The following is a 27,541-nucleotide window of genomic DNA, read 5'->3' on the forward strand; positions in this document are numbered from 1 at the left end:
TCTCCCTCTCCACTCCCAACCCCTTAACTTTTAACCCCTATTCTAGACTGCCACAATCTGGATCAATTCCAGCCTGTTCCCCCAAAGAAATCATCATTTATAGGTAAGGAAATCTCCTGTAATGGAACTGTGTACACTCAGCTGAACCGAATGGCATGAGTCTTATGTTCATCTCTCCGTAAACATGGGTTCTTGTGTCCTTCTTCCACAGTTCTTATTGCTAGTCCAAGAGCTCAGCTGGGTTTTTTATAGTGTGACAAATTCAGCCCATCAAAAGCACATTAAAATTGTTGTTCTAAGCCTGCACGTGTTTCCTCCCCACTTGTGAGTAAAAATCAGTAATCCCATTGACCGGTGTTTCTCATTTCTCAGTGTGATCTCGCATCACCTAAAATGCATCTTGACTCAGGCCCTATCCTAGGACTAATGCATTTGGAGGTGGGGTCTTGAAATCTGCATGTTTAACGAATACATGGGTAATTATTACACACTCGATCTCAGAATCACGTAGGGGCTAATTTCAAGTGTCTTCCCCATTAAGGATATTAATTTTGGTAGCAGCCTTTTCAGTTTAATGTTTAATGTTCTATTTTTGTCTCAGAATTTCTGAGCCACTCCAAACCTATCAAATCTCAAAAAAATGAGGGTGCTAACTGACAAGCAGTCAGTTTCAATGGGGAAGCATTCAGAAAAACAACTAAGAAAATGTTTGTAGTGTCTGAAATCCTCAAGGGAACCAAACTGTTTTTTCCTTTTTGTCCCTCGGCTTTTTCTTTGTTAACTGTCTTCTCATGATAATCTGGCTTATCATAGCTTTAACCCACACTTTTAAACCCCTGTTATATAAGCCTTAAGCTTGGTCAGTAAGAATTTGCTTTTTCTTTAAAAAATAAAAGAATGTCTTCCTGTTGGTTTCTGGGAACATATTTCTGAAAGGTTTACCTTGTGAATAAACCTCTGGCCATAAAATTTAACCTATAAACAATAGCACCTGCAAGCATGCTTTATTACTTACATGTCTTAGGAAAAAAGAGCCCAGTGTGTTCCACCATTGTAGTTTATTCGCTGTTTCCTGTTTGCTTTTTCTGCAGTCAATTGCCCTTTGGGAACCTATTATTCTCTGGAACATTTCACCTGTGAAAGCTGCCGGATCGGATCCTATCAAGATGAAGAAGGGCAACTTGAGTGCAAGCCTTGCCCCTCTGGGATGTACACAGAATATATCCATTCAAGAAACATCTCTGATTGTAAAGGTAGAGGCTTACTGGACATTTCAACTAAAGAAGCTCAATTTTTGTTTCCCTTTTGGAGGAAAGAAAGATTTATTTTCTTCACCCAATACTAGGCTCTTGTCTGAGGCCCCTATGGCAAAAGATAGATTTGCAAGAGAAAAGCATACACATTTATTCAATGTAAGTTTTAGGTGAAATGGGAGCCTTCAGAAATGAACCAGAAAAACCTGTGTATTTTTACGCTAAATTTGATGAAGAGGATACTTGTGGAGAAGAATGATCTATTGAGAATAAGTTAAGTGGAGCTTAGCAAGTCTTGATTGTTCAGATTCTTCAGTGTGTCCCTGTGTCTTCGGGGATAGGAATATTTTTTTCCTCTTGCCCACCTGTTATAGGGTGGGCATTCCTCACATGAGGGTTTTACAGTCTGCTTCAAAGGGGAAGGTGAGAGAATTATTTCTAGGTTTTACAATCTCCTAAAGGAAAGAAAGGCAGAAGTTCAGAGACGCTTTCCTGCTTCTATGGTTTTCTCAAATTTCCTTTAGCTTGAAATATTCAGTATGCCAAGGCAAGGTACAATATTTGCAGGTAGGATGTCCTAAGCCCCATCACAGTCCTGAAATCTAAATGGCAAATAAAATGAAATAATAGTGTACAGAAAGCAATGTTATTTATTTTTTCTTTCTTTTAAACATAAAATATTACCTGAGTGTTTCCCCCACTTTAACGAAGTCCATTTAGCTTTTCTTTTGGAAATATTCCATTGCTCTAAGTTAAACTCCAATCTGCATTCATCAGTTAGCCTGGTGTATTAGGCCATTCTGACATTGCTATAAAGGAATACTTGAGACTGAGTAATTTATAAAGAAAAGAGTTTTAATTGGCTCATAGTTTTGCAGGCTATACAGGAAGCATAGCAGCATCTGCTTCTGGGGTGGCCTCAGGAAGCTTCCAATCATGGCAAATAAGGAGCAGGCATGTCACACGGAGAAAGTAGGAGCAAGGCAGGGAGTCAGGGCGAGGGGAATGTGTGGTGGCTCACACCTGTAATCCCAGAACTTTGGGAGGCTGAGGCAGGCAGGCAGTTTGAGCCAAGGAGTTCAAGACCAGCCTGGGCAACATGGCAAAATCCTGTCTCTACAAAAAATACCAAAATTAGCAGGCATGGTGGTGTGCACCTGTAGTCCCGGTTACTCGGAAGGCTGAGGTGGGAGGATTGCTTGAGCCCGGGAGGTGGAGGCTGCAGTGAGCTATGATCACACCACTGTACTCCAGCCTGAGGGACAGAGCAAGACCCTGTCTCAAAAAAAAAAAAAAAAAAGTAAAAAAGAGAGACAGGGGAGGTGCCACATACTTTTATACAATAAGGTATCACAAGAACTCACTCACTAGCACTGGAACAGCACCAAGGGTATGATGCTAAGCCAGCCCTGAGAAATCCACCCGCATGATCCAGTCACCTCCACCAGGCCCTACCTCCAACACTGGGGATTATATTTCAGCATGAGATTTGGGCAGACACCCACATCCAAACTGTATCTATCACCTGGATTCTTTTCTTGAATCTCACATTAATTAATGGAAAGAAGTTTCATGACACTTTGCAATTATTGGATTGCTTTTTGTTAGAATAGTGTCTGATGTGATGAGATCAGTTCTCCGTTTACTTGGAAATGAATAACTACAAGCACATACGCACATATTCTTGCTACTAAAATATTCAATATTTTCAAAATATTTTAACTATTATTCTTAATAGGAGTTCCTGATGGAAACATTTTCTCTCATAATTAAGGTTGCAGCAAGACATGCCTAAAATAAGGAATTTCAGAAGCGTGCTTCTTTGCCATAGTTCTGAATGCAGGTGTGGGTGATTAATGACTGATATAAACTCTAGAGCAGTGCTGCATAATTGGAAATGCACTAAACATGTTAGCAATGGTGAAAAGGAGAGTTGTTTGGCGGTCAAAAGCAGAAAGAAAGGTCAGTACTCTGGGAGTCAGGGCATCTGGCCAAAGTCCTCTTCTTCTACAAATCATCCTTATGAATTTAGAAAGTTGCTTCACCTCTCTGGGCCTGAAGGTATGTCTACTTTTATGTTCTACTCCTCACCAGCCCTTGCATGAAATGGCGTCTCTAGGTAAGAGGAGGTAGCAGAGCTAGCTCTTATTTAGAGCAGCCAGTTCTTTTTTAAAGCAGAGATGTCAGAGTAGTTTATAAGGCGCTAGCTGGGTTTGGGGCTTTGTTTCCGCCACTCAGGATAACAGTGTACATATTGAGAACTTCTACATGAACAAATTCCCAGTGTACAACTTGTTCCTATCATAGTGTCCTTCTGTGCTATGTATTTCTAACTTCATTTGACAGCTATTTATTGAACATGTTCTATGCATCAAACGCTGTAAAAGGTCATAATGCAAGTAAATGGAAATAGTCTAAAACTTAGTATAGAGAAGCATGGTGGTGCCACAATATGCATATGCTTAGCTAGCAGGAGAAAGAGCCCTCTGGGTTCCTCATTCTGTCCTAAGTTGCAGAAAACTCTATCCCACACAGTGCTAATTTTGTGCGGCTTAATATCATTGTTGATAATAATATTACCTTTTTCTTTTCAGCTCAGTGTAAACAAGGCACCTACTCATACAGCGGACTTGAGACTTGTGAATCGTGTCCACTGGGCACTTACCAGCCAAAATTTGGTTCCCGGAGCTGCCTCTCATGTCCAGAAAACACCTCAACCGTGAAAAGAGGAGCCGTGAACATTTCTTCATGTGGAGGTTATCAAAGCCTTAGGCACTGATATTTCTTTAAACCTACTAGGTTCTATGCATGAAGGAGTGGCATATTTTCAGCAAAACCATACATCTACTCTATGCACAGAATGGAAATAACTGTCTCTTCATAAAAAGGGTTTTTTTGTTTAGTTTCTTAGCCAGTTAACACTTAGGTATAAATACCTGCTGTGTAAACACTGGGCTGGGTTAGGAACACTAAAGAAGTACAAGACTTTGTCTCAGGCCTCAAACAGTAATAAGCATGTGGCTTCGTGATATGGTAGAAATATATCTAAGCTAGGAACTTCATTCCCTCCTTTATAAAGTGAAGTTCTGTCTAGTATTTCTTGAAACTCTAAACGTATTTTATTCTGTGGGTTATTACATTTCACTCCCTATGAGTTGAAGGTTTTCATGACTGGTTATTCACTCGAGCAGCACATTAGAATCATCTTCACATTTACGTGAGTATTTTTAAAGTACTGAAACCTGATCTTCTCTTCCAGAGATTCTGACTTAACTTATCTGAGTGGAGGCTGGGAATTGGTTTTCTTAAGTTTCCCCAGGTGATTATTTGAGGTGATTAGGAAAATCTGAGAGCCACTAATTTTGGTTCTCAAATGTCAGCCTGGAGAGCTTTTTAAGACAGATTGCGAGGCCCTACCTCCAGGGTCTTTGATTAGGTAGGTCTGGGGAGGGGTCTGAGAATTTGCATTTCTATTAACAACTAGTTTTCAAGTAATGCTGATTCTGCTGGTTCAGGGACCACAGATTGAGAACCACTGGTTTAAATAGAAATAAAAAGATGAGAGTTCCAATTTTTAAGTATTTCTGACTAACATCCGTACTGAGGGATGCTTTCCAGCAAAATACTCATGAACACGTAAACAAAAACAAAAGATGAAAACTTAGAATGACAATGAAACTAGGACTGACAGTCAAGATCAGCCTACTTCCAGAAATTCCAAAAAATTGCAACTACTGTAATTAGCAAAGTCAATAGAACCGGACTAAAAATAAAAGGTGGTTGGCCTACCTCTGCTACTCACTGGGAACCGAACAAACATGCCTTGATGAAAGATTTTTTTAAAAAAATTGTGTATCCTACCTCTACAGTTTCATTTAAAAACCTAAAGTCTATGGCAACTAAGAAATGAAGAAGCTGTACCCATATTGAATGAATGGTGTTTTTAAGAAGCCAACCTACTGGTTCCCTACTTCTCTCAGACAACACAGAGACACATAGGCACCCTTCCTACTCGCACTGCACACTAGCCATGCTTGACTTCACCCAGTTAGAGATTACCAGTAAACAAGAGCTAGGAAAAGTTAATGTGCAAGGGCAGGAAGGGGCGTTTCCAGCATTGCATCTTGGAAGTTGTAGTCCTTATAAGTTAAGTGCATTGGGACAAAAGGAAACAGGCAAAACACATTCTGAATGATATGTTCATATATACTTCATATGTTTAAATTATCTCAGTCTAGTGGAATCAAGGTAGATACAAGTCTGTGAGACTTGAGGCATTGGGCAAGTAATATCAACCTAATAGTTTCACTGAAGAGAAGAAAATTTAGGGCCTAACTGAAACTCATAAACCATGTCTGTTGGATAATACCATATTTGGATCTTTTTTGGTTTTTTTAATTTAAGTTCTAGGGAACATATGCACAACATGCAGGTTTGTTACATATGTATACATGTGCCATGTTGGTGTGCTGCACCCATTAACTCGTAATTTACATTAGGTTATCTCCTAATGCTATCCCTTCCCCCTGCCCCCTCCCCACAATAGGCCCAGGTGTGTGATGTTCTGCTTCCTGTGTCCAAGTGATCTCATTGTTCAGTTCCCACCTATGAGTGAAAACATGTGGTGTTTGGTTTTCTGTTCTTGTGATAGTTTGCTGAGAATGATGGTTTCCAGCTGCATCCATGTCCCTGCAAAGGACATGAACTCATCCTTTTTTATGGCTGCATAGTATTCCATGGTATATATGTGCCACATTTTCTTGATCCAGTCTGTCACTGATGGACATTTAGGTCGATTCCAAGTCTTTGCTATTGTAAATAGTGCCGCAATAAACATATGTGTGCATGTGTCTCTATAGCAGCATGATTTACAATCTTTTGGGTATATACCCAGTAATGGCATGGCTGGGTCAATTGGAATTTCTAGTTCTAGATCCTTGAGGAATCGCCATACTGTTTTCCACAATGGTTGAACTAGTTTACAGTCCCACCAACAGTGTAAAAGTGTTCCTATTTCTCCACATCCTCTCCAGCACCTGTTGTTTCCTGACTTTTTAATGATTGCCATTCTAACTGGTGTGAGATGGTATCTCATTGTGGTTTTGATTTGCATTTCTCTGATGGCGAGTGATGATGAGCATTTTTTCATGTGTCTGTTTGCTGTATGAATGTCTTCTTTTGAGAAGTGTCTGTTCATATCCTTTGCCCACTTTTTGATGGGGTTGTTTGCTTTTTTTTTTTTTTTTTTTTTTGTAAATTTGTTTGAGTTCCTTGTAGGTTCTGGATATTAGCCCTTTCTCAGATGAGTATATTGCAAACATTTTCTCCCATTCTGTGGGTTGCCTGTTCACTCTGATGGTAGTTTCTTTTATTGTGCAGAAGCTCTTTGGTTTAATTAGATCCCATTTGTCAATTTTGGCTTTTGTTGCCATTGCTTTTGGTGTTTTAGACATGAAGTCCTTACCCATGCCTATGACCTGAATGGTATTACCTAGGTTTTCTTCTAGGGTTTTTATGGTATTAGGTCTAACATTTAAGTCTCTAATCCATCTTGAATTAATTTTCACATAAGGAGTAAGGAAAGGATCCAGTTTCAGCTTTCTATTTATGGCTAGCCAGTTTTCCCAGCACCATTTATTAAATAGGGAATCCTTTCCCCATTTCTTGTTTTTGTCAGGTTTGTCAAAGATCAGATGGCTATAGATGTGTGGTATTATTTCTGAGGGCTCTGTTCTGTTCCATTGGTCTATATCTCTGTTTTGGTACCAGTACCATACTGTTTTGATTACTGTAGCCTTGTAGTATAGTTGAAAGTCAGGTAGCATGATGCCTCTAGCTTTGTTCTTTTGGCTTAGGATTGTCTTGGCAATGTGGGCTCTTTTTTGGTTCCATATGAACTTTAAAGCAGTTTTTTTTTCCAATTCTGTGAAGAAAGTCATTGGTAGCTTAATAGGGATGGCATTGAATCTATAAATTACCTTGGGCAGTATGGCCATTTTCACAATATTGATTCTTCCTATCCATGAGCATGGTATGTTCTTCCATTTGTTTGTGTCCTCTTTTATTTCACTGAGCGGTGGTTTGTAATTCTCCTTGAAGAGGTCCTTTACATCCCTTGTAAGTTGGATTCCTAGGTATTGTATTCTCTTTGAAGCTATTGTGAATGGAAGTTCATTCATGATTTGGCTCTCTGTTTGTCTGTTACTGGTGTATACGAATGCTTGTGATTTTTGCACATTGATTTTGTATCCTGAGACTTTGCTGAAGTTGCTAATCAGCTTAAGGAGATTTTGGGCTGAGACAATGGGGTTTTCTACATATACAATCATGTCATCTGCAAACAGGGACAATTTGACTTCTTCTTTTCCTAACTGAATACCCTTTATTTCTTTCTCTTGCCTGGTTGCCCTAGCCAGAACTTCCAACATTATATTGAATAGGAGTGGTAAGAGAGGGCATCCTTGTCTTGTGCCAGTTTTCAAAGAGAATGCTTCCAGTTTTTGCCCATTCAGTATGATATTGGCTGTGGGTTTGTCATACATAGCTCTTATGATTTTGAGATACATTCCATCAATACCTAGTTTATTGAGAGTTTTTAGCAGGAAGGTCTGTTGAATTTTGTCAAAGGCCTTTTCTGCATCTATTGAGATAATCATGTGGTTTTTGTCTTTGGTTATGTTTATATGCTGGATTACATTTATTGATTTGCGTATGTTGAACCAGCCTTGCATCCCAGGGATGAAGCCCACTTGATCATGGTGGATAAGCTTTTTGATGTGCTGCTGGATTTGGTTTGCCAGTATTTTACTGAGGACTTTTGCATTGATGTTCATCAGGTATATTGGTCTAAAATTCTCTTTTTTTGTTGTATCTCTGCCAGGTTTTGGTATCAGGATGATGCTGGCCTCATAAAATGAGTTAGGGAGGATTCCCTCTTTTTCTATTGATTGGAATAGTTTCAGAAGGAATGGTACCAGCTCCTCCTTGTACCTCTGGTAGAATTCAGCTGTGAATCCATCTGGTCCTGGACTTTTTTTGGTTGGTAGGCTATTAATCATTGCCTATTTCACAGCCTGCTATTGGTCTATTCAGGGATTCAGCTTCTTCCTGGTTTAGTCTTGGGAGAGTGTAAGTGTCCAGGAAATTATTCATTTCTTCTAGGTTTTCTAGTTCATTTGCGTAGAGGTGTTTATAGTATTCTCTGATGGTAGTTTGTATTTCTGTGGGGTCAGTGGTGATATCCCCTTTCTCATTTTTTGTTGTGACTATTTGATTCTTCTCTCTTTTCTTCTTTATTAGTCTTGCTAGCGGTCTATCAATTATGTTGATCTTTTCAAAAAAACCAGCTCCTGGATTCATTGATTTTTTTTTTTTTAAGGGTTTTTGTGTCTGTATCTCCTTCAGTTCTGCTCTGATCTTAGTATTTCTTGCCTTCTGCTAGCTTTTGAATGTGTTTGCTCTTGCTTCTCTAGTTCTTTTAATTGTGATGTTAGGGTGTCAATTTTAGATCTTTCCTGCTTTCTCTTGTGGGCATTTAGTGCTATAAATTTCCCTCTACACACTGCTTTAAATGTGTCCCAGAGATTCTGGTATGTTGTATTTTTGTTCTCATTGGTTTCAAAGAACGTCTTTATTTCTCCCTTCATTTCATTATGCACCCAGCAGTCATTCAGGAGCAGGTTGTTCAATTTCCATGTAGTTGATCAGTTTTGATTGAGTTTCTTAGTCCTGAGTTCTAGTTTGATTGCACTGTGGTCTGAGAGACAGTTTGTTATAATTTCTGTTCTTGTACATTTGCTGAGGAGTGCTTTACTTCCAACTATGTGGTCAATTTTGGAAAAACTGCGATGTGGGGCTGAGAATGTATATTCTGTTGATTTGGGGTGGAGATTTCTGTAGATGTCTATTAGGTCTGCTTGGTGCAGAGATGAGTTCAATTCCTGGATATCCTTGTTAACTTTCTGTCTTATTCATCTGTCTCATGTTGACAGTGGGGTGTTAAAGTCTCTGATTATTACTGTGTGGGAGTCTAAGTCTCTTTGTAAGTCTCTAAGGACTTGCTTTATGAATCTGGGTGCTCCTGTATTGGGTACATATATATTTAGGATAGTTAGCTCTTCTTGTTGAATTGATCTCTGTGCCATTCTGTAATGGCCTTCTTTGTCTCTTTTGATCCTTGATGGTTTAAAGTCTGTTTTATCAGAGACTAGGATTGTAACCCCTGCCTTTTTTTGTTTTCCATTTGCTTGGTAGATCTTCCTCCATCCCTTTCTTTTGAGCCTATGTGTGTCTCTGCATGTGAGAATGGGTCTCCTGAATGCAGCAAACTGAGGGGTCTTGACTCTTTATCCAATTTGCCAGTCTGTGTCTTTTAATTGGACCCTTTAGTCCATTTACATTTAAGGTTAATATTGTTATGTGTGAACTTGATCCTGTCATCATGATATTAGCTGGTTATTTTGCTAGTTAGTTGATGCAGTTTCCTCCTAGCATTGATGGTCTTTACATTTTGGCATGTGTTTGCAATGGCTGGTACTGGTTGTTCCTTTCCATGTTTAGTGCTTCCTTCAGGATCTCTTATAGGGCAGGCCTGGTGGTAACAAAATCTCTAAGCATTTGCTTTTCTGTAAAGGATTTTATTTCTCCTTCACTTATGAAACTTAGTTTGGCTGGATATGAAATTCTGGGTTGAAAATTCTTTTCTTTAAGAATGTTGAATATTGGCCCCCACTCTCTTCTGGCTTGGAGAGTTTCTGCTGAGAGATCTGCTGTTAGTCTGATGGGCTTCCCTTTGGGGGTAACCCTACCTTTCTCTCTGGCTGCCCTGAACATTTTTTCCTTCATTTCAACTTTGGCGAATCTGACAATTATGTGTCTTGGAGTTGCCCTTCTCGAGGAGTATCTTTGTGGCATTCTCTGTATTTCCTGAATTTGAATGTTGGCCTGCCTTGCTAGGTTGGGGAAGTTCTCCTGGATAATATCCTGCAGAGTGTTTTCCAACTTGGTTCCATTCTCCCTGTCACTTTCAGGCACACCAATCAGACATAGATTTGGTCTTTTCACATAATCCCATATTTCTTGGAGGCTTTGTTCATTTCTTTTTACTGTAAACTTCTCTTTTCGCTTCATTTCATTCATTTGATCTTCAATTGCTGATACTCTTTCTTCCAGTTGATCGTGTCAGTTTCTGAAGTTTGTGCATTTGTCACGTAGTTTTCTTGTCATGGTTTTCATCTCGATCAGTTCGTTTGTGGATGTCTCTGCATTGGTTATTCTAGTTATCCATTCTTGCATTCTTTTTTCAAGGTTTTTAGTTTCTTTGCGCTGGGTACATAGTTCCTCCTTTAGCTCTGAGAAGTTTGATCGACTGAAGCCTTCTTCTCTCAGCTCGTCAAAGTCGTTCTCCGTACAGCTTTGTTCCATTGCTGGCGATGAGCTGCGTTCCTCAGTTGAAAATGCAGAAGTCCCCCGTCTTTTGTGTCGCTGGAGCTGTTCCTATTCGGCCAGCTTGCGTGCCCCCCAATCTTTTAATCTTTTAATTAAAAGTCTCTCAAACCTTCACATTCTGATTGAAACAGATCTGCTAGAGACTCTTTTATTTTGTCAATATAAGAACTAATTTTGGCAGAAAGTCCACAGTAAAAAATTCTCTCTTCCTGCCCACTTCCTCCAACCACAAAAGCAACTAGGATTTTTATAGTGAATCAAGTTCATATTTGACATTTTTTTTCTCTTAGCTTTCTAAATAAACCTTGAGGTTTGTGTAATACTAAATTATTATAATTAAGGCGTTATAATTCCCAGAAAGTCTCTAAATTTCTGGCCCTACTCTCCTAATATTCCTAGCATAAGTTTAACCACATTCTGCTTCTCATGAGTGGGAATTACAAATGACAAAAGTTAACATTCTTCTGCGGTGCTGGATAAACATTTTATTTTAAGCTTAAATATGTATAAGTTCTAAAACGGTCCCTTATATATATTTTTTCTTAGTTTTTAACTCCTTTCTCTCTCTTTCTTGTTTGCTTGCTTTTGCCTTTCTCTTTCCTTCTTTCCCTTTCTCTTTCTTTTTGCCTTTTTCTTTTCCTTTCACCTGCTTTTCCTTCTTTCTTTCAATTATCTGCCTTTCTTTCTGCCTTTTTCTTTCTTTCTTTCCTTCCTTTTTCTTTATTTTCTCTTTTGGTATTGATTTATTATTTTTGTTATTGATTTATTTTCTATCTTTCAGTATTGATTTATTTTTATAGTGTACCATTTACCTTATTTTTTGCCAAGACATTGGTTTTGTATTTCTCTATCATGTGGAACTTAAAATATTATTATTCAAGACAGCAATCATGTTTAAGTATCACAAAGTATATTAGTTTGTTAAAGTAATGTATTTGTACATTTTGCTTTTTATAACTTCTTAGGTTATTACATATTCTTGTGTTTGTAGGTACACACTCAAGAGTCTGAAATTTTTCATTCATTAAAAATAATTTTTATCTGAAGAATTCCACAGGTGACTTGTTGTTGTTGTTGTTGTTGTTAATATATGATCCTGTAGGAGAAGAAAAGATGATGTTTAGACTGGGTGACACCACCTTTTACCCTGACTCTCCAGAATGAAGTTAAAAGGAGGCTCAGGAAGTCATTGATCTCTGACCTCATCTTAGGAAACTGGTTTATTTATTTAAAATGATCTACAATTAAGGTGTACAAAATGATATTATGATATTCTTATGAACATATACATCATCTCACATAGTTGCCCTTCTTTGTGTGTGTGTGTGGTAAGAGAAGCTGAAATTCTCTTAGCAAATTTCTTAGCAAATACAATGTAGTATTATTAATTGTAGTCAGAAAACCCATTGAAAAGGCAAAATCCACTTGGCTCCAGGTCTGTATGTGTTGCCCTTAACACTGTCAGAGAGCAGCACAAGTGATATGACATTTTTTTCCTGGTCATTTCCATGCACTGTTTGTGATTTGATTTTAATATCATTTTGGTATACTTAGATTATTTTTTTCTCTCTCTCTCCAATAGAGGAGGTGAAAAGAGGGTTTTGTTCCATTTTTCTTGACTGGGAGACTAGTTTCTTTGGCCAAGAATCAAAATGAAACATTCACCCCTCTTTTCTCATGACACCAGTTCATTAGGAATTGTGTATTTATGGGTGTGTGTATGCGTATGTGTTTAGTACTGTATTACGTACTAGATAGTGCCACTATTATGTACATGTGTATGTTTATACATATATATGTGTGTGTGAATATATGTTTACTGCATATATACATACTCTATTAAATGCTCATTGACCACTGCAGGAAAATATATTTCTGATGACAATGTCTGCCCTTGGACAATAACTTAAACTAATTGCACATGCAAATTTATTTTGTATTTTCTATGCTAAAAGGTATAGACATTACAATGATGAGTTAGGTGTTTTTAGAAGTTAATAGATTTATTTGAAATGTTAGTATTTTATTACTATTGCATCTTAGTATAATTTTTTACCTTCTGTCAGTTTCTAGGGGCATAAACATCTTTTTGAGCATCTTTGTGCTGAAAATTATATGTAAAAAAAGGTTTAATTCATTACAGCATCCTGAGTTTTGCTGATGGAATTTATCTTTTCAACATTTCATACATACTCAGAGATACTCTCCCAAACAAAATTTTGTACTTTTACCAGCAGAAGATTGATGCTTTCAGTTAACTAATTAGCTGTGTGTGACTTACCTTTTCCAAATAGGCAATCACTTTTAGAAACTGAAGATTGAGGAAACCCATTTTAAACTAAGCAAGTTTACAGTTTGTGTGAATAACAGAGCGCTACCTAGCACTCTGAGATCAATCAAACAGTAAATTAGCTTGTTCTTAGTGAAATAAAAATAGTTTAAAAATGTAAATTTTATGCATGTAAAGACCAAACCTGCAAGAAATATTTTTTTCTAAATTTGCATTAAAATCTATGATATTTTCTGCCATCTCTTGATTGAATTACCATCTCTTCATTGAGCTCTTTTGTTAATTGTGTAAAAGAGTCTTTAGCAAAAAATTTGTCTGGCTATTTTTGTTTTAAATTTCCCATCTAAATGTCTTGAGATTATCACAACTGCTTTGTTTTTTTTCTCAAGTCAGTAAAAAAGCGATGCTACGACATGACATACCCTGCTCCCTTGAACCTCAGTCCATCTCTAAATTTTTCAACCATACTGCTAATTATCTCTGCTGTACTATTTTTATTGTAAGGACACCAAACCCTAAATGATAAGAATGCTGACATCCTGAGCAGCTACTTTTTGTGTTCTGTCTTCCATACTTACATTTATGCAGACAAGTCTTAGTATTTTTGATAGTTTTCTTAGTTTATAATAGCTTTAATATCTACCCATATGATGCCAGTTCATCCAAGGAAAGGGCACACCCAATCTGAATTCATACTTGGGTTGCTGTCTAAAACCCCAACCAAAGAATTAAATCATGAGTACTCTGTCCCCCTACCCTCTGCCAAATGCAACAAAACATCATGGAAGAAAATCCAAGTTTGTTTTATGTTTGAGGCCATTTTTAATTTGGTTAATATTCCACTCATTATTTGGCAAGAGAATTTCAGATTTGGTTAAATGACAATTCTCAAATGAATGTTCTTTACAAAAAGCTTAACACAAATGACAGTGAAAGGTTAAAAATAAGATTTCCAGACCAATGAATACAAAAAAACAAGCAAGTAGTGGGGTGGTAAAGTGAGTTTATGAAAAAGTTCAATTCAAAGCCCAATAGCATCACATGAGGAAAAGAGTTATTTTTACGAAATTCACAAGCAGTATAAGTTAGTCATAATAAAGCTTTGTCATCAAATAACAGCAGCAAAATACAACAAAATCTGTATGTCTCACAATGATAAATTGTAAAAATAAAATTTTCATGGAAGATTTTAATACCTTCCTTGAATTTTTTTTTTATTTTTTATTTTTATTTTTTTAGACGGAGTCTTGCTCCGTTGCTCAGGCTGGAGTGCAGTGGTGCCATCTCATCTCACTGCAACCTCTGCCTCCCGGGTTCAAGCAATTCTCCTGCCTTAGCCTCCTGAGTAGCTGGGATTACAGGTGCCTGCCACCACACTGGCTAATTTTTGTACTTTTAGTAGAGATGGTGTTTCGCCATGTTGGCCAGGCTGGTTTGGAACTCCTGACCTCAAGTGATTTGCCCACCACAGCTTCCCAAGGTGCTGGGGATTACAGGCCTGAGCCACCATGCCCCGCCACTCCCTTGAATTTATAAAGATCAAGTAGGCAATCAGTAAAGACACAGAGAACTTATAGTACATGATTGATAAGGCTGAACTAATAATACGCATTATACTTTTTACTCTATGGTGATAACACTTTCAATGAAGTATTTATTATTTTTAATTAGATATAGTGAACAAAAAAATCTCAAAATTCAAAAGGTAGCAGTTATGCAACATAAATTCTCTGACCATAAGATGATTAAAAACAAATTAATAAAAACTCATATACAAATTTCAAATATTTATACATTTTAAGCCATCTTTCTGAAAATAATTGTGTCAAAAAATCAAATTACAATTCTTATTACTTAGAAAATAGCAAACAAAAATACTAATGATAAAACTACCGATTTCACTAAAGCTACTTGCATAGTTAAATATATTACCTTACATTATTTTAGTATTAAATAAGGAGGAGTAATAATTACTTGCTCATGAAAGCAGTTAAACAAAATTAACAGGCAAAACACAAACTGGCAAAAATAATTAGTCTAAGTATGTCAAAGGATTCATATTCTTAATATATAGAAACATTAAAAATCCTCCATAAATAATAGACTATTCAGGAGAAATAAAATTTCTAATAAGTAGAAGAAAGCAACTTCATTTATCAAAATGCAAATTAAAATAACTATAATTCCATTTTCATCCCAAATTGGAAAAAAATTAATAATGCCAGTGCTGAAGAGCATGCAGTGAAAAGAGTGATTTCATACACTACTAATGGGAGTATAAATTGGAACTACTTATTTAATGATTTGGCACTATATATCAATGGCTTTATTCTTTTCAAATCTTTAGACCTAACTATTCAACTACTCAAATCCAATTATTCTAATTCAACCACTCAAAGTCAACTGTTATCCCAAGGAAATAATCAGAGCTAAATACAAAGATTATGTAAAAAATTTACTTCATCATTATTTATAACGGCAAACAAATGAAAACAATCTAAATATCCAATAGTAGAAAAAACGTTAAATCAATCATGGTCTGTCAATGAGATGCAACATTTTTCTTTTATTAAAATCTATATAATGATCTGGGGGAATGATTTGGGAAACACGATATTGTTTTAGGTGGAAAAATCAGAATAATATGGCCAATTCTAAACCTCATTAAATTAATGTGTGTGATTAAAGACAGGAAGGAAACCCAACAAAACATTTACCTGGGTGATAAGATGACAAGGGTATTAAATATATGGAAGAGATTATATAGGTAATTCAGTAGGTTTCTTATATGCAAAGATTAAATCACTTCTTTCAAAGGTAGAGTGTGTTACTTTATATGCACATACGATTTGTTTTTACCTCCGCAGTTCCTTGTCCAGAGGGAAAATTCTCACGTTCTGGGTTAATGCCCTGTCATCCATGTCCTCGCGACTATTACCAACCTGATGCAGGGAAGGCCTTCTGCCTGGCCTGTCCCTTTTATGGAACTACCCCGTTTGCTGGTTCCAGATCCATCACAGAATGTTCAAGTAAGTAAACTTCATTTCTTATGGAATCCTATGTTGGACTCTTACTTTTCCCTATCTCTGTTGTAGCTTCAGTTCTGAATACTACTATTTTCGGTGAATTTGGGCGTCTGGACTTGTTAAATTGTCCTTCTGAGGTATTTTTGATGACCATGGCACAAAGAGTCTTGTTTTGGAAACACTGAACTTGATAATTTCTAAATTTCTTTCTAAGAGTCTAGGATGTAATGATGTATGCCATCCATCTCTGTTTTCTTTTTTAAAATATAAGTCAAACAAAATATATGTGGCTTTACCGACTCTAACAACCAGAATCTTGACTATAGTGTTAGATGTAGTCCACTTACTGCCATATGTACCACACTGACATGTTTTTCTATTAATTGATTAGGTTTCAGTTCAACTTTCTCAGCAGCAGAGGAAAGTGTGGTTCCCCCTGCCTCTCTTGGACATATTAAAAAGAGACATGAAATCAGCAGTCAGGCAAGTTCATTTTCCATAAAATTTTCTCTAGTGGAATGCTTGGAAAGCAATTTGTCATTTTACATGTCACACACAGGAAAAGGACCAGGATTGAAATTTTAGGTAATCAAGATCTATGAATTTTATAAATGAATAATTGTATTTACAATGACTCCTATTTAGAACATTCCCAAAATGCAACATTAGATGTTCTAAGTACCAAAAATGAGAGTTTTTCCCAGAAATGCCTGGCAATAAGAATGAGTAGATACGGGGAGCCTTTTGATTCACTATAAACACTTACCACAAGCACAACCCATCATTTGAGTAAGGGAATTTGGTTTAACGAAAGGGCTTTTCTAATTGGCAGGAAGAGTTACCCAACTTTCATGAAAATTATTTAAATTTCTTCGCCAGCGGGAAAAAAAAAAAAGATTTCTTGGGAAAAGGTATGAATTCTTAAAAATTAAACATAAATTAATATAGCTAAACCAAATCTGTATTTTTTTAAAAGACTAGTTTTTAAGTCTTGATTACTTTAATAGATTCAGTCATTACTCCGAATTCACCTTGCCCAATGTCATGAATTCCTTGCCTTTTAGTATTTTCATGGATAATGGGGATATATTTCTGATTTCAACTTCCTACAGCCCAGTCCAAACATAGTGACTTGTTAGGACTCTAGAAGTCATATTTCAAACTGAGCCTAGTGGACATAGGAGTTTGTAGGATCTCCTAAAGCAGTGGCTGTCACATGGAGGCATAACAGAATCCTGGCCACGTTTTTAAGACAGTAATGTATAGACTTCACTCCCAGAGATCCTGATTTAGCTGATCGGAGTTGAGGCCCTGACCTTAGTATACTTTTAAAATATCAGTTGTATTCTAGCATGCAGCCAGCATTTAGAAATGCTCCTTAGGTTTACCAGAACATCACCCAAGAATGATATATATCATTTGCTCCCCTATATGGCAGGCACCAGTGTTATTCAGGCAGCAACCCAGCTAGCTTGAATGAACTTACCTGGAAACAGGAACGAGCTGTCTAATGTTGCAAACCCTCTGACTCTAATCAGGACTGCTTTGAAATACATAGAGTGCTTTGTCTCTGATTGATTTTTTTATGCTACTGGTAGGTTTTCCATGAATGCTTCTTAAACCCTTGCCACAATAGTGGAACCTGCCAACAACTTGGGCGTGGTTATGTTTGTCTCTGTCCACTTGGATATACAGGTAAATAACAGAGAGGAATGTAGATTTTAATATTTTTATATGAAATCATTATGACTTGCAGTATCAAACTTTAGTATATTAAATATATCTGGTAAGATACATTATGTGCCAAAATTTGTTGAACAAGATAATAGGAGAAAAAAATTATACATACTTCACAAATGACGGTTTTCTTTGCCCATTTTGGATAAAGAATAACGACTCATCTTCCCTATGAGTCTTTATCATAACCTACAATTTAAATTGAAATACAATTCCAGGGGTCATGTTCAAAGTTTCATTCTGTCAAAAATTATATGCGTGATACTCCACATAGAACAGATTGTCCAGTATAAACATTTTTAAATGAACTGGCAGTTTCTCTCATATGCTACACACTAATAGAAGTTCTTGTGAATAGCTATGATTTGTTGCTTTGTTTCTAGCTTTCTGGAAGCTGTGCTTAGAAAAACAATTTGGCTTTGGACTTTATTATGTAGGAATTATGTAAGAATTATGGGGGTTTTTAACAGTTTGGTTCACAGTCGACTTGAGTCCAGAAACATAATTTTTGAGGGGAAATGAAATATACCTTAAAATTGCAATTAATTTAAAATAATCGTTTTATTGTAGACAGTTTTTTTTTCAATGTTATACAACCAACTTGAAAGTTTGTAATGAGAAATAGTATTTAAGTAAAGGAATTCACCACAAGATAAGCAAAATGAAAGTCAAAAAACAAAGTATAGTCGAGATCTATCTAGAATATTGGCATTCCAGTATAGCTGGCTCGTGTTGTGTGCGTGTGTGTCTTGTGAATTTTTATAAAAATATTTACCTTGATGTTCCATAAGAAATAAAGGATCTTGTTTGGGAATTCTGTAAATTAGTGGTGGTTGAGAGAGGGCATAATATAGAACAGTGGTTCTCAAATAGTCATGTGCATCAGAATCATCTGGAAGGCTTGTTAAAAACACAGATTGCTGGACCCCAGCCCCAGAATTTCTGATTCAGTAGGTCTGGAGTACAGCCTGAGAATTTGTATTTTTATTGTGTTCCCAGGTAATGCTGATGCTAGTGAGGAGGCCCCTGAGAAATAAAATGGGTTTCCAGCACAGCTAGCCCCTAGAAAGCCCATGTGCTCCCTGTGGGAAGATGCAGCCACTCTGGGACACCTGGCATGTGAGCTGCGATCTGGCAGGCTTTAGCCCTACCTCCACCCCTCAGCCAGGTGACCTTGGTAGCAAGTACAGATTATATTGTAGCTTTCACTTTGAAATTAGCGTAATTCCCGGCTCCATTTTATGCTTCCAAGTGCCCCCAACCCACTTCCAATTTGGGATCTTTTGCTATCTTCTATGTATCTTTATAAGAGTATCTTGGCCCGGAACGATGGCTCACACCTGTTATCCCAGCATTTTGGGAGGCCGAGGTGGGTGGATCACGAGGTCAGGAGATCGAGACCATCCTGGCTAACACGGTGAAACCCCATCTCTACTAAAAATACAAAAACAAAATTAGCCGGGCACGGTGGCGGGCACCTGTAGTCCCAGCAACTCCAGAGGCTGAGGTGGAGAATGGCGTGAACCCGGGAGGCAGAGCTTGCAGTGAGCCGAGATCACGCCACTGCACTCCAGCCTGGATGATAGAGACTCCTTAAAAAAAAAAAAAAAAAGTAAGAAAATCTTAAATTTGTTTGCTTAGAAAGAGGTAGTACATTCATTAAATACTTAATAGATGGTAGCACTTAATGAATATTGCCCTTTTCTTTACCGCTACCCACTTAAAAATTCTGATTATTGAGATAATTACCTTTAAATGATCATAGTTCTGTTTCGGTTAATCCCATCCTTGGATTGTCCCTCAGTATGTGGTTTACATTGTAGGCTTAAAGTGTGAAACAGACATCGATGAGTGCAGCCCACTGCCTTGCCTCAACAATGGAGTTTGTAAAGACCTAGTTGGGGAATTCATTTGTGAGTGCCCATCAGGTTACACAGGTAAGGGGAAGGTTTCTTGTTTTTAACAATATGAAACTTTGAATCATTACGATATCATCACCGAGATAAATTTGGAATGTGTCAAAGATACATTTATAGGATATTATAAACATATTGAAGAAGCAAATTTTCTAATATTACTTATATGCATTGGGAAAGTGTTCTTGTCCTTATCCTGTTATGTAAGGAGAACAAGATATCAATATGGCAGTATGTAATTGCTTTATAAAACAGGCAGGCGTGTTCCCATCTTCGCCAGCTATGTGTGACTTTGGACAAGACATTTAACTTCACTGAACCTGTTTCTTCATTTTTATAAATAGAGGTGAGGAAATGACAGAAAATATGTAAAGCCTACTACAAATACAAGGTCCTCCCCAAGCTTTTTACTAATATTTTACTGAATTTATGAAGTGTATATGCTATCTTCTGTGGATTTTCATGTGTGTGTGTGAATATGTGTGTGTATAATTATTACTAACTGTGGACTTTAGGCACATGTATCCTTGAAATTATTATGGACCACTATGCCTCTCCTTTTTACTTAAATAAATACATATTTAAGTGTTATTTTTTAGCATTCAAAATCTTTTTATTTATGACTTAAATAATTTCAACTTTTATTAATTCAGAGAGTACAAGTGCAGTTTTGTTACACGGATATATTGCAAGATGCTGAGGTTTGGAGGACAGATAATTCCGTCACCCAGGTAGTGAGAATAGTACCTAATAGCTAGTTTTTCAGCCCACACCGCCTTTCTTCTCCCCTCTAATAGTACCTAGCATCTATTGTTCCTATTTTTATTCCATGCATACTCAATGTTTAGCTCCCACTTTAAGAGAGAACATGCAGTATTTGGCTTTCTGTTCCTGCTTTAATTCACTTAGAATAATGGCCTGCAGCTGCATCCGTGTTGCTGCAAAGGACATGATTTTGTGGGGTTTTTATGACTGCATAATATTCCATGATCTATAAGTACCACATTTTCTTTAATCCACCATTGATGGGCATGTAGGTGTATTCCATGTCTTTGCTATTGTAAATAGCACTGGGATGAACACACAAGTGCGTGTGTCTTTTTGGTAGAATGATTTATTTTTCTCTGGATGTATACCCAGTAATGGGATTGCTGGGATTACTGGCCAACCATATGCAGAAGAATGAAGCTGGACCCCAACCTTTTACCGTATACAAAAATTAATTTGAGATGCATTAAAGATTTAAATGTAAAACTTTAAACTATAAAAATCCTATAAGAAAACCCAGGAAATACCCTTCTTGACATCGGCCTTGGCAAAGGATTTATGGCTGAGTTCCCAAAAGCAATTGCAACAAAAACAAAAATTAACAAGTCGGACCTAATTAAATTGAAGAGCTTCTGCACTGCAAAAGAAAGCATCAATGGAGTAAACAGGCAACCTGCAAAATGGGAGAAAATACTTGAAAACTATGCATCTGACAAAGGCCTAGTACTCAGAATCTATAAGGAGCTTAAACAAATCAACAAGCAAAACACAAATAACCTCATTAAATAGTGGGCAAAGGACACGAACAGACACTTCTCTAAGAAGACAATAGCAACCAACAAACACGAAAAAAACCTCATCATCACTAATCATCAGAAAAGGCCAATCAAAACGACAATGAGATACCATCTCACACCAGTCAGAATGGCTTTTTTTTTTTAATTTTTGTATTTTTTGAGATGGAGTCTCACTCTGTCGCCCAGGCTGGAGTGCAGTGGCATGAGCTCAGCTCACTACCACCTCTGTCTCCCAGGTTCAAACAATTCTCCTGTCTCAGCCTCCCAAGTAGCTGAGACTACAGGCGCATGCCACCGTGCCCGGCTAATTTTTTGTATTTTTAGTAGAGACGGGGTTTCACCATATTGGTCAGGCTGGTCTCAAACTCCTGACCTCCGGTAATCCACCTGCCCCAGCCTCCCAAAGTGCTGGGATTACAGGCCTGAGTCACTGCCTTCGGCCAGAATGGCTGTTATTAAAGAGTCAAAAAATAACACATGCTGGCAAGGTTATAGAAAAACACAGCATGCTTATACACTTTTTTAGGAATGTCAATTAGTTCAGCCACTGTGGAAAGCAGTTTGGAGATTTCTGTAAGTGTATATCTTAAGTCAAGAGTCGCAGTTTTCAGCACCTTCTCACAAAAATAGTTTAGAAACAGTGATCTTATTCTCAATTCCCTTGTTAACCCACATTATAATTATTATAATACTGATGATATATTCTAATAAAATAGACTAGGATTTACTACTTTATAAATAGCAATGACCCCATAATATTATTATGGAGAGTACTGAGGTCAAATAAATCATCCAGCATTGTACCTAACTCATAAAATCATTATTATACTAAAAAGATATCTGAATATATATTTTAATACATGTGGGTATATAATTTTCTATATCTTAAAAAGTTTAGTGAAATCCTGATAACATTTCAAAGGAACCATAACTTTATGTGTATCTAAAAACAATTTCCATAGAGACATGAAAATGTTTAACATAATTTACAGTAGTAATCATTTGGAACAACTCACATATTTTCTGTATCTCAAATCCATGCAACACTGGTTATCCCAGGCCTATGTTTAGGGGCCACATCCCATGTATCTTGAAACAAATTGCTCTCAGCTTATACTCTAAGAAGCCCACATGATGTGAGACCAACTGCAGACCAGCAAACTCATCACCCCTAACCAAGGGTGTGTATTCAACAGCTGGAACCACATCCAGATTGCTGGCCTGGTTCCCATTTTCTTTCTCATGCTCTTTCCTCTCCACTGTCTGCCTATGGTTGCATTTCCATAGACCGTATTAAAATTATGCACCTGTATCCTACATTTCTTTATTTAAAATTCCAAATCTCATGTTAGTGACACCTGGAGTTGAATCATAGTAAAAACTTGTGACCAGAATGGTAGACACATACTATGAGAAAAGTAGAACCAAGTTTCTAAATAAAATAAATATATATTTACTAGATGTGAAATGCATTATGTATATTATTTATTAGACATTACATTTATTGTGTGGATTTACTGTGAAAAAAAGTGTTCATTATGGTCCATATGAAAGTGTAGATTTTATGTTAGATTTACTATTCTCATAAAAACAACTTTCATTGTGAAATTTCCTTTTAGCATATTTTAATGTCAAGGTACATAAATTATTAGATATGTGTTACATAATTCCATGAGGTATAAATTTAAGCATCCTGAACTCTTCAACCCAAGGAGTCTTTGTACGTATGTTCTTGAATGTGAAGATTTATGGTTCTAGGCTCATTTCTGTGCCTGTCCTTGGCGATGTCACAGACCTCTTTGGATCTAATTCTAGATGTATAAAATAAAGGATATGAATTACATCAGTTGTTCTCAAATTACGTTCACACAAAACATGGGACAGCTGCACAGAAATTTGGCTGTGTTTCCCTAATTTGCAGAAGAAAATGAGTTATTTTCTTCATTCAATAGATTTCTCCCATAATTTTTGCCAACTTTGTAACTGTAATGCTGTAACTGTTACCACTTAACTCTAAAAGGAATAAACTCAAAAAGAGAACAACTTGCAAACAAATAAGGAGGATAATTTTAAAACAAAATCACACATCTTTTTAACTAAAAAAATATGGCCAGATATTCATAGTTATCATTTTCCATTGCATGCTGAATATGTTAGGATTCTTGCTAGAAAAAAATTGCAGTTCACAGAATAGAAGAAACATTTTATTTCAACGTTTGGCAAAGAGTTAAATTTGTCACAAACATGTTAGCCATGACTTCCAATTTCCCTATTCCAATGCCTGAACAACTTGCTTGGAAACTATTGGTCTTAAAGTCCTTTCAAGTTTTCTGTAGTTCAAAGATTAATAATTCTTTGCAGGTCTGCGGTGTGAAGAAAATATAAATGAGTGTAGCTCCAGTCCTTGTTTAAATAAAGGAATCTGTGTTGATGGTGTGGCTGGCTATCGTTGCACATGTGTGAAAGGATATGTAGGTAAGATGTTTCCAGTGTTCCCAAGTTGTCTTAAAATCTTGTAAACCACCACAAATTGGTATATTTCTTGACATGATATATATTAATGTGAATTTTTGGATTTTATGACTGCATGGTGATTATGTAAGAGAAAGTCTTCATTTTTTGAGGAAATATATGCTGAGATGTTTGGGGTGAAAGGGCATGCAGGTCTGCAATTTACTCTCAAATGGTTCAGCAAAAAATAATTTGTGTATGTGGGGTGTGTGTGTGTTAAGGCAAACTTTCAAGAAGGAACTGGAGACATATCATGTAATATCATATTGCAGACAGATGCACAATAATATGGTTTAAAAGTGTATGCTTAATTGCTAAAGGGTAAATCCAAGGAAGAAAGTGGCCAGTAAAGGAAAATGGCAAGATCAAAGAAACAGGCAAGTTTTGAATGGAATTTACTAGCTTTATTTCTTAACATCATCTCAATTAGATGTCTATTACCAAACTTAATTTCAAAAAAAAATAAGATTTAAAAAAAGCAGATTATCAGCTGGGCATGGTGGTTCATGCCTGTAATCCCAGCATTTTGGGAGGCCGAGGCAGGTGGATTACTTGAGCTCAGGATTTCAAGACCATCTTGGCCAAAATGGTGAAACCCTGTCTCTACTAAAAAAATACAAAAATTAGCCAGGTGTGGTGATGGGTGCCTGTAGTCCCAGTTACTCAGGAGACTGAGGCAGGAAAATTGCTTGAACCCAGGAGGTGAAGTTTGCAGTGAGCCGAGATCGCGCCACTGTACTCCAGCCTGGGAGACAGAGCGAGACTCTGTCTCAAGAAAAAAAAAGAAAAAAAAAACCTCAGAGTCCATTAAAAAATGACTTGCAAAAGCCAGAGCCCATTACAGAATGGATCTCAAACCAGTTTGATGGGCCAGTGGCTCCACAGCCTCCATTCCAAGCCTCTAGAAGCAGCATCCTCCAGGGAGTCAACACTTTAATTACAGTGTTCCCAGGGAATTAATCATTTGGGCTGTTTCTCTTCCTTCTCCATCCTCAGGCCTGCATTGTGAAACAGAAGTCAATGAATGCCAGTCAAACCCATGCTTAAATAATGCAGTCTGTGAAGACCAGGTTGGGGGATTCTTGTGCAAATGCCCACCTGGATTTTTGGGTACCCGATGTGGAAAGAACGTGGATGAGTGTCTCAGTCGGCCATGCAAAAATGGAGCTACCTGTAAAGACGGTGCCAATAGCTTCAGGTAAAGGCTGATTCTTTTCACTTTTTTTTTATTTTTCTAAACTAGTCAGTGTTTCTGCAGCCTTTATGGAGTATTGCTTTGAGTCTCAAGTCAGCCATTTTCAAATGCTGGCCCAAGGATAGGCTACAGTTGAATATTCCCACTGCCATTTCTGCTTCACTAAGCCCGGAGTAGAGCCTACCACTTTAAAATAGGCAACCTGTTATGGCTTAAGTTTCCCGATGATTCTGATGCACAGCCATGTTTGGGAACTAATGTTCTATACTGGGGAAGTCATAAAAGATGAAATATAATTACTCAGAAGCAAACACAGTAGCACTAGACAAAGCCCATATTTTATTTATTTATTTATTTTTATATTTTTGAGACGAAGTTTTGCTCTTGTTGCCCAGGCTGGAGTGCAATGGCGGGATCTCGGCTCACTGTAACCTCCTTCTCCCGGGTTTAAGCGATTCTCCTGCCTCAACTTCCCAAGTAGCTGGGATTACAGGTGCCCGCCACCAGGCCTGGCTAACTTTTGTATTTTTAGCAGAAATGGGGTTTCACCGTGTTGGCCAGGCTGGTCTCGAACTCCTGACCTCAGGTGATCCACCCGTGCTTTAGCTGAAGTTTTTATACCAGATAAAATCAAAATGGAATCTGCAGTCATATTGTGATAGTGCTCATCTATATTCTATGTCCACAATTTTGAAACTTTTTTAGTAATCTTTTGTTAAAAGAAATCTAACATGAATATAAAAAAGTAAAATAATAAAAGCTAAGCTTTTGTGGCTGCAAATAGTAGTGTTTGAGGGGGAGAAAGACTGTATCTCCCTGAGGCAGCTCTAAGTGTCAGTAGAATACAGTTTGAAAACCTTCTCCTGTTGTCATTATCAAGACTATCCTGTTCCATCCCCCACTCTTTGCAGGGGAGTACAGAGACAGCACGTCTGTAGTACACAAGACAGATTTCTCTTGCTTGCAGAATTTTAGAAAACTGTATTGTCCTTAAGGTGCTGCTGGTTTTATAAGTTTACAAAAGTAAAAACAAAAGAACAAAAGAGGTCTAGCCCAATTGCAACATTTCCCAATCCCCTTCCTTCTAGTTCAGCCCCCTTCCATTACCATCCTCCCACAATATCCTCACCTTCAATATGGAAATGAGGTCTTATCATGTAGCACTGCTTTCTTATGGGTGTTTGACATTTTCTGGCATATACCTAACTGTAGGCAATGAGAAGTTTCCAGATGAACAACAAGAGTTCCAAACTCTTTCCTGGGTTTAAAACGATTGATGAATACCAAAGTTGTCTAAATCCTAACTAGAAGAAAGGTGAAGGTACACGCTCCCAATTCAGAAGGAATGTAGGTTGTTGACAAAGTGAATCTATTTCATAGATGAGGATATGATAGTGTTGTAATGACACCAAACACAGGAGGACAAAGGTGAGTGAAATTATAGTCAAAATAGATTTACCATCAAATGCAGAGACCCAGTAAAGATCTCCCAATTCCAACTGAGAGTTTTGCTTAAATCCGCCAACCACCAGTTATTCCTGCTAGTCACTGTTAGGTCAGTATCAAAGAGGTCTTCATACGAACATGCTAGTAATGATAACATTAACTCGCATTTATTGGACCAGTCCTTTTAAATTACAAACTATTTCAGTCACACGGAAAATTACAAATAATAATAAAAGTCATGTACTGATCACTGTGATTATCAAACCTTAGTATTTTGCCATATTTGATTCACATCTTTTGTTTTAAAGACATAAGTTCTAAAGGTAGGGCTGGATTCCCTTCAACACACACACGCATACACATGCGTGCACGTACACACACACATATTCACCTTCTTCCCCCAGCAGTAATCACTGTCCTGAAGTCTGAATATATCTTTCTTATTCGGGTTTTATATTTTGCTACATATATGACTTCTATAAACAGTATATAACTTACATATTACATAAGTGGCATCATAACATACATACTCTTTTTGCAATTTTTTTTTCCACTCAGCATATTTTCAAGTATTATCAAGGTGGTTACATTTGGCTCTGGTTTGTTCATTTCAATTGCTCCTTAGTATTCCATTACATGATGGACTTAATTACGCTATGATTCATTTTCTCAGTCTCCTCTCCATAGACATTTAGAATGATGCTGCTATGAACATTTGTTATATGGGTCCCTGTGCACCTTGTGGAATTATCTCCTAGAGCAGAAAACAAGAAATGGATTTATAGGGCTCTGGGAACACAAACTCTCAACTTCTCAGGACATTGCCAAATTGTAGTCCTACTCACTATATGGGACTTCCGATTTTATGACACTGCTGTCAACATTTGACATTACCAGATATACTTTCCATTCTGATGAGTTTAAAATGGTTTGTTGCATAGCACAGAAACTGTATAGCATCCTGATTAAGAAAAAGGATATAGGTTGATTCAAAATCCCACTCCACCACTTGGTAGCAATAGAACTTGGGCAAATTCTTTAGCCTCTCTGAGCCACAGTTTAGCTAATCTGTAAAATGGGAATAATACTAGTATTGCCTCATTGTTATGAAAATAGGCTTAACATATAAAAGCCTTTAGAACAGCATCTGAACTT

The 27,541-nt window shown here is 37.2% G+C and overlaps 1 protein-coding gene across 1 annotated transcript in view; it reads left to right on the forward strand.

Moving 5' to 3' along the window:
* The window catches only part of SVEP1 (sushi, von Willebrand factor type A, EGF and pentraxin domain containing 1), a 227,539-nt gene that overhangs the window by 110,284 nt on the left and 89,714 nt on the right, over window positions 1-27,541 (forward strand). Inside the window, exons 17-24 of the mRNA XM_015117116.3 lie at window positions 1,092-1,253; window positions 3,848-4,009; window positions 15,858-16,019; window positions 16,408-16,499; window positions 17,615-17,711; window positions 19,577-19,690; window positions 23,596-23,709; window positions 24,742-24,943. Coding sequence (XP_014972602.3) covers window positions 1,092-1,253; window positions 3,848-4,009; window positions 15,858-16,019; window positions 16,408-16,499; window positions 17,615-17,711; window positions 19,577-19,690; window positions 23,596-23,709; window positions 24,742-24,943 — 1,105 coding nt within the window. The remainder of the gene's footprint in view (window positions 1-1,091; window positions 1,254-3,847; window positions 4,010-15,857; window positions 16,020-16,407; window positions 16,500-17,614; window positions 17,712-19,576; window positions 19,691-23,595; window positions 23,710-24,741; window positions 24,944-27,541) is intronic.

The sequence above is a fragment of the Macaca mulatta genome, chromosome 15, assembly GCF_049350105.2.
Source record: "Macaca mulatta isolate MMU2019108-1 chromosome 15, T2T-MMU8v2.0, whole genome shotgun sequence".
NCBI lineage: Eukaryota > Metazoa > Chordata > Mammalia > Primates > Cercopithecidae > Macaca > Macaca mulatta.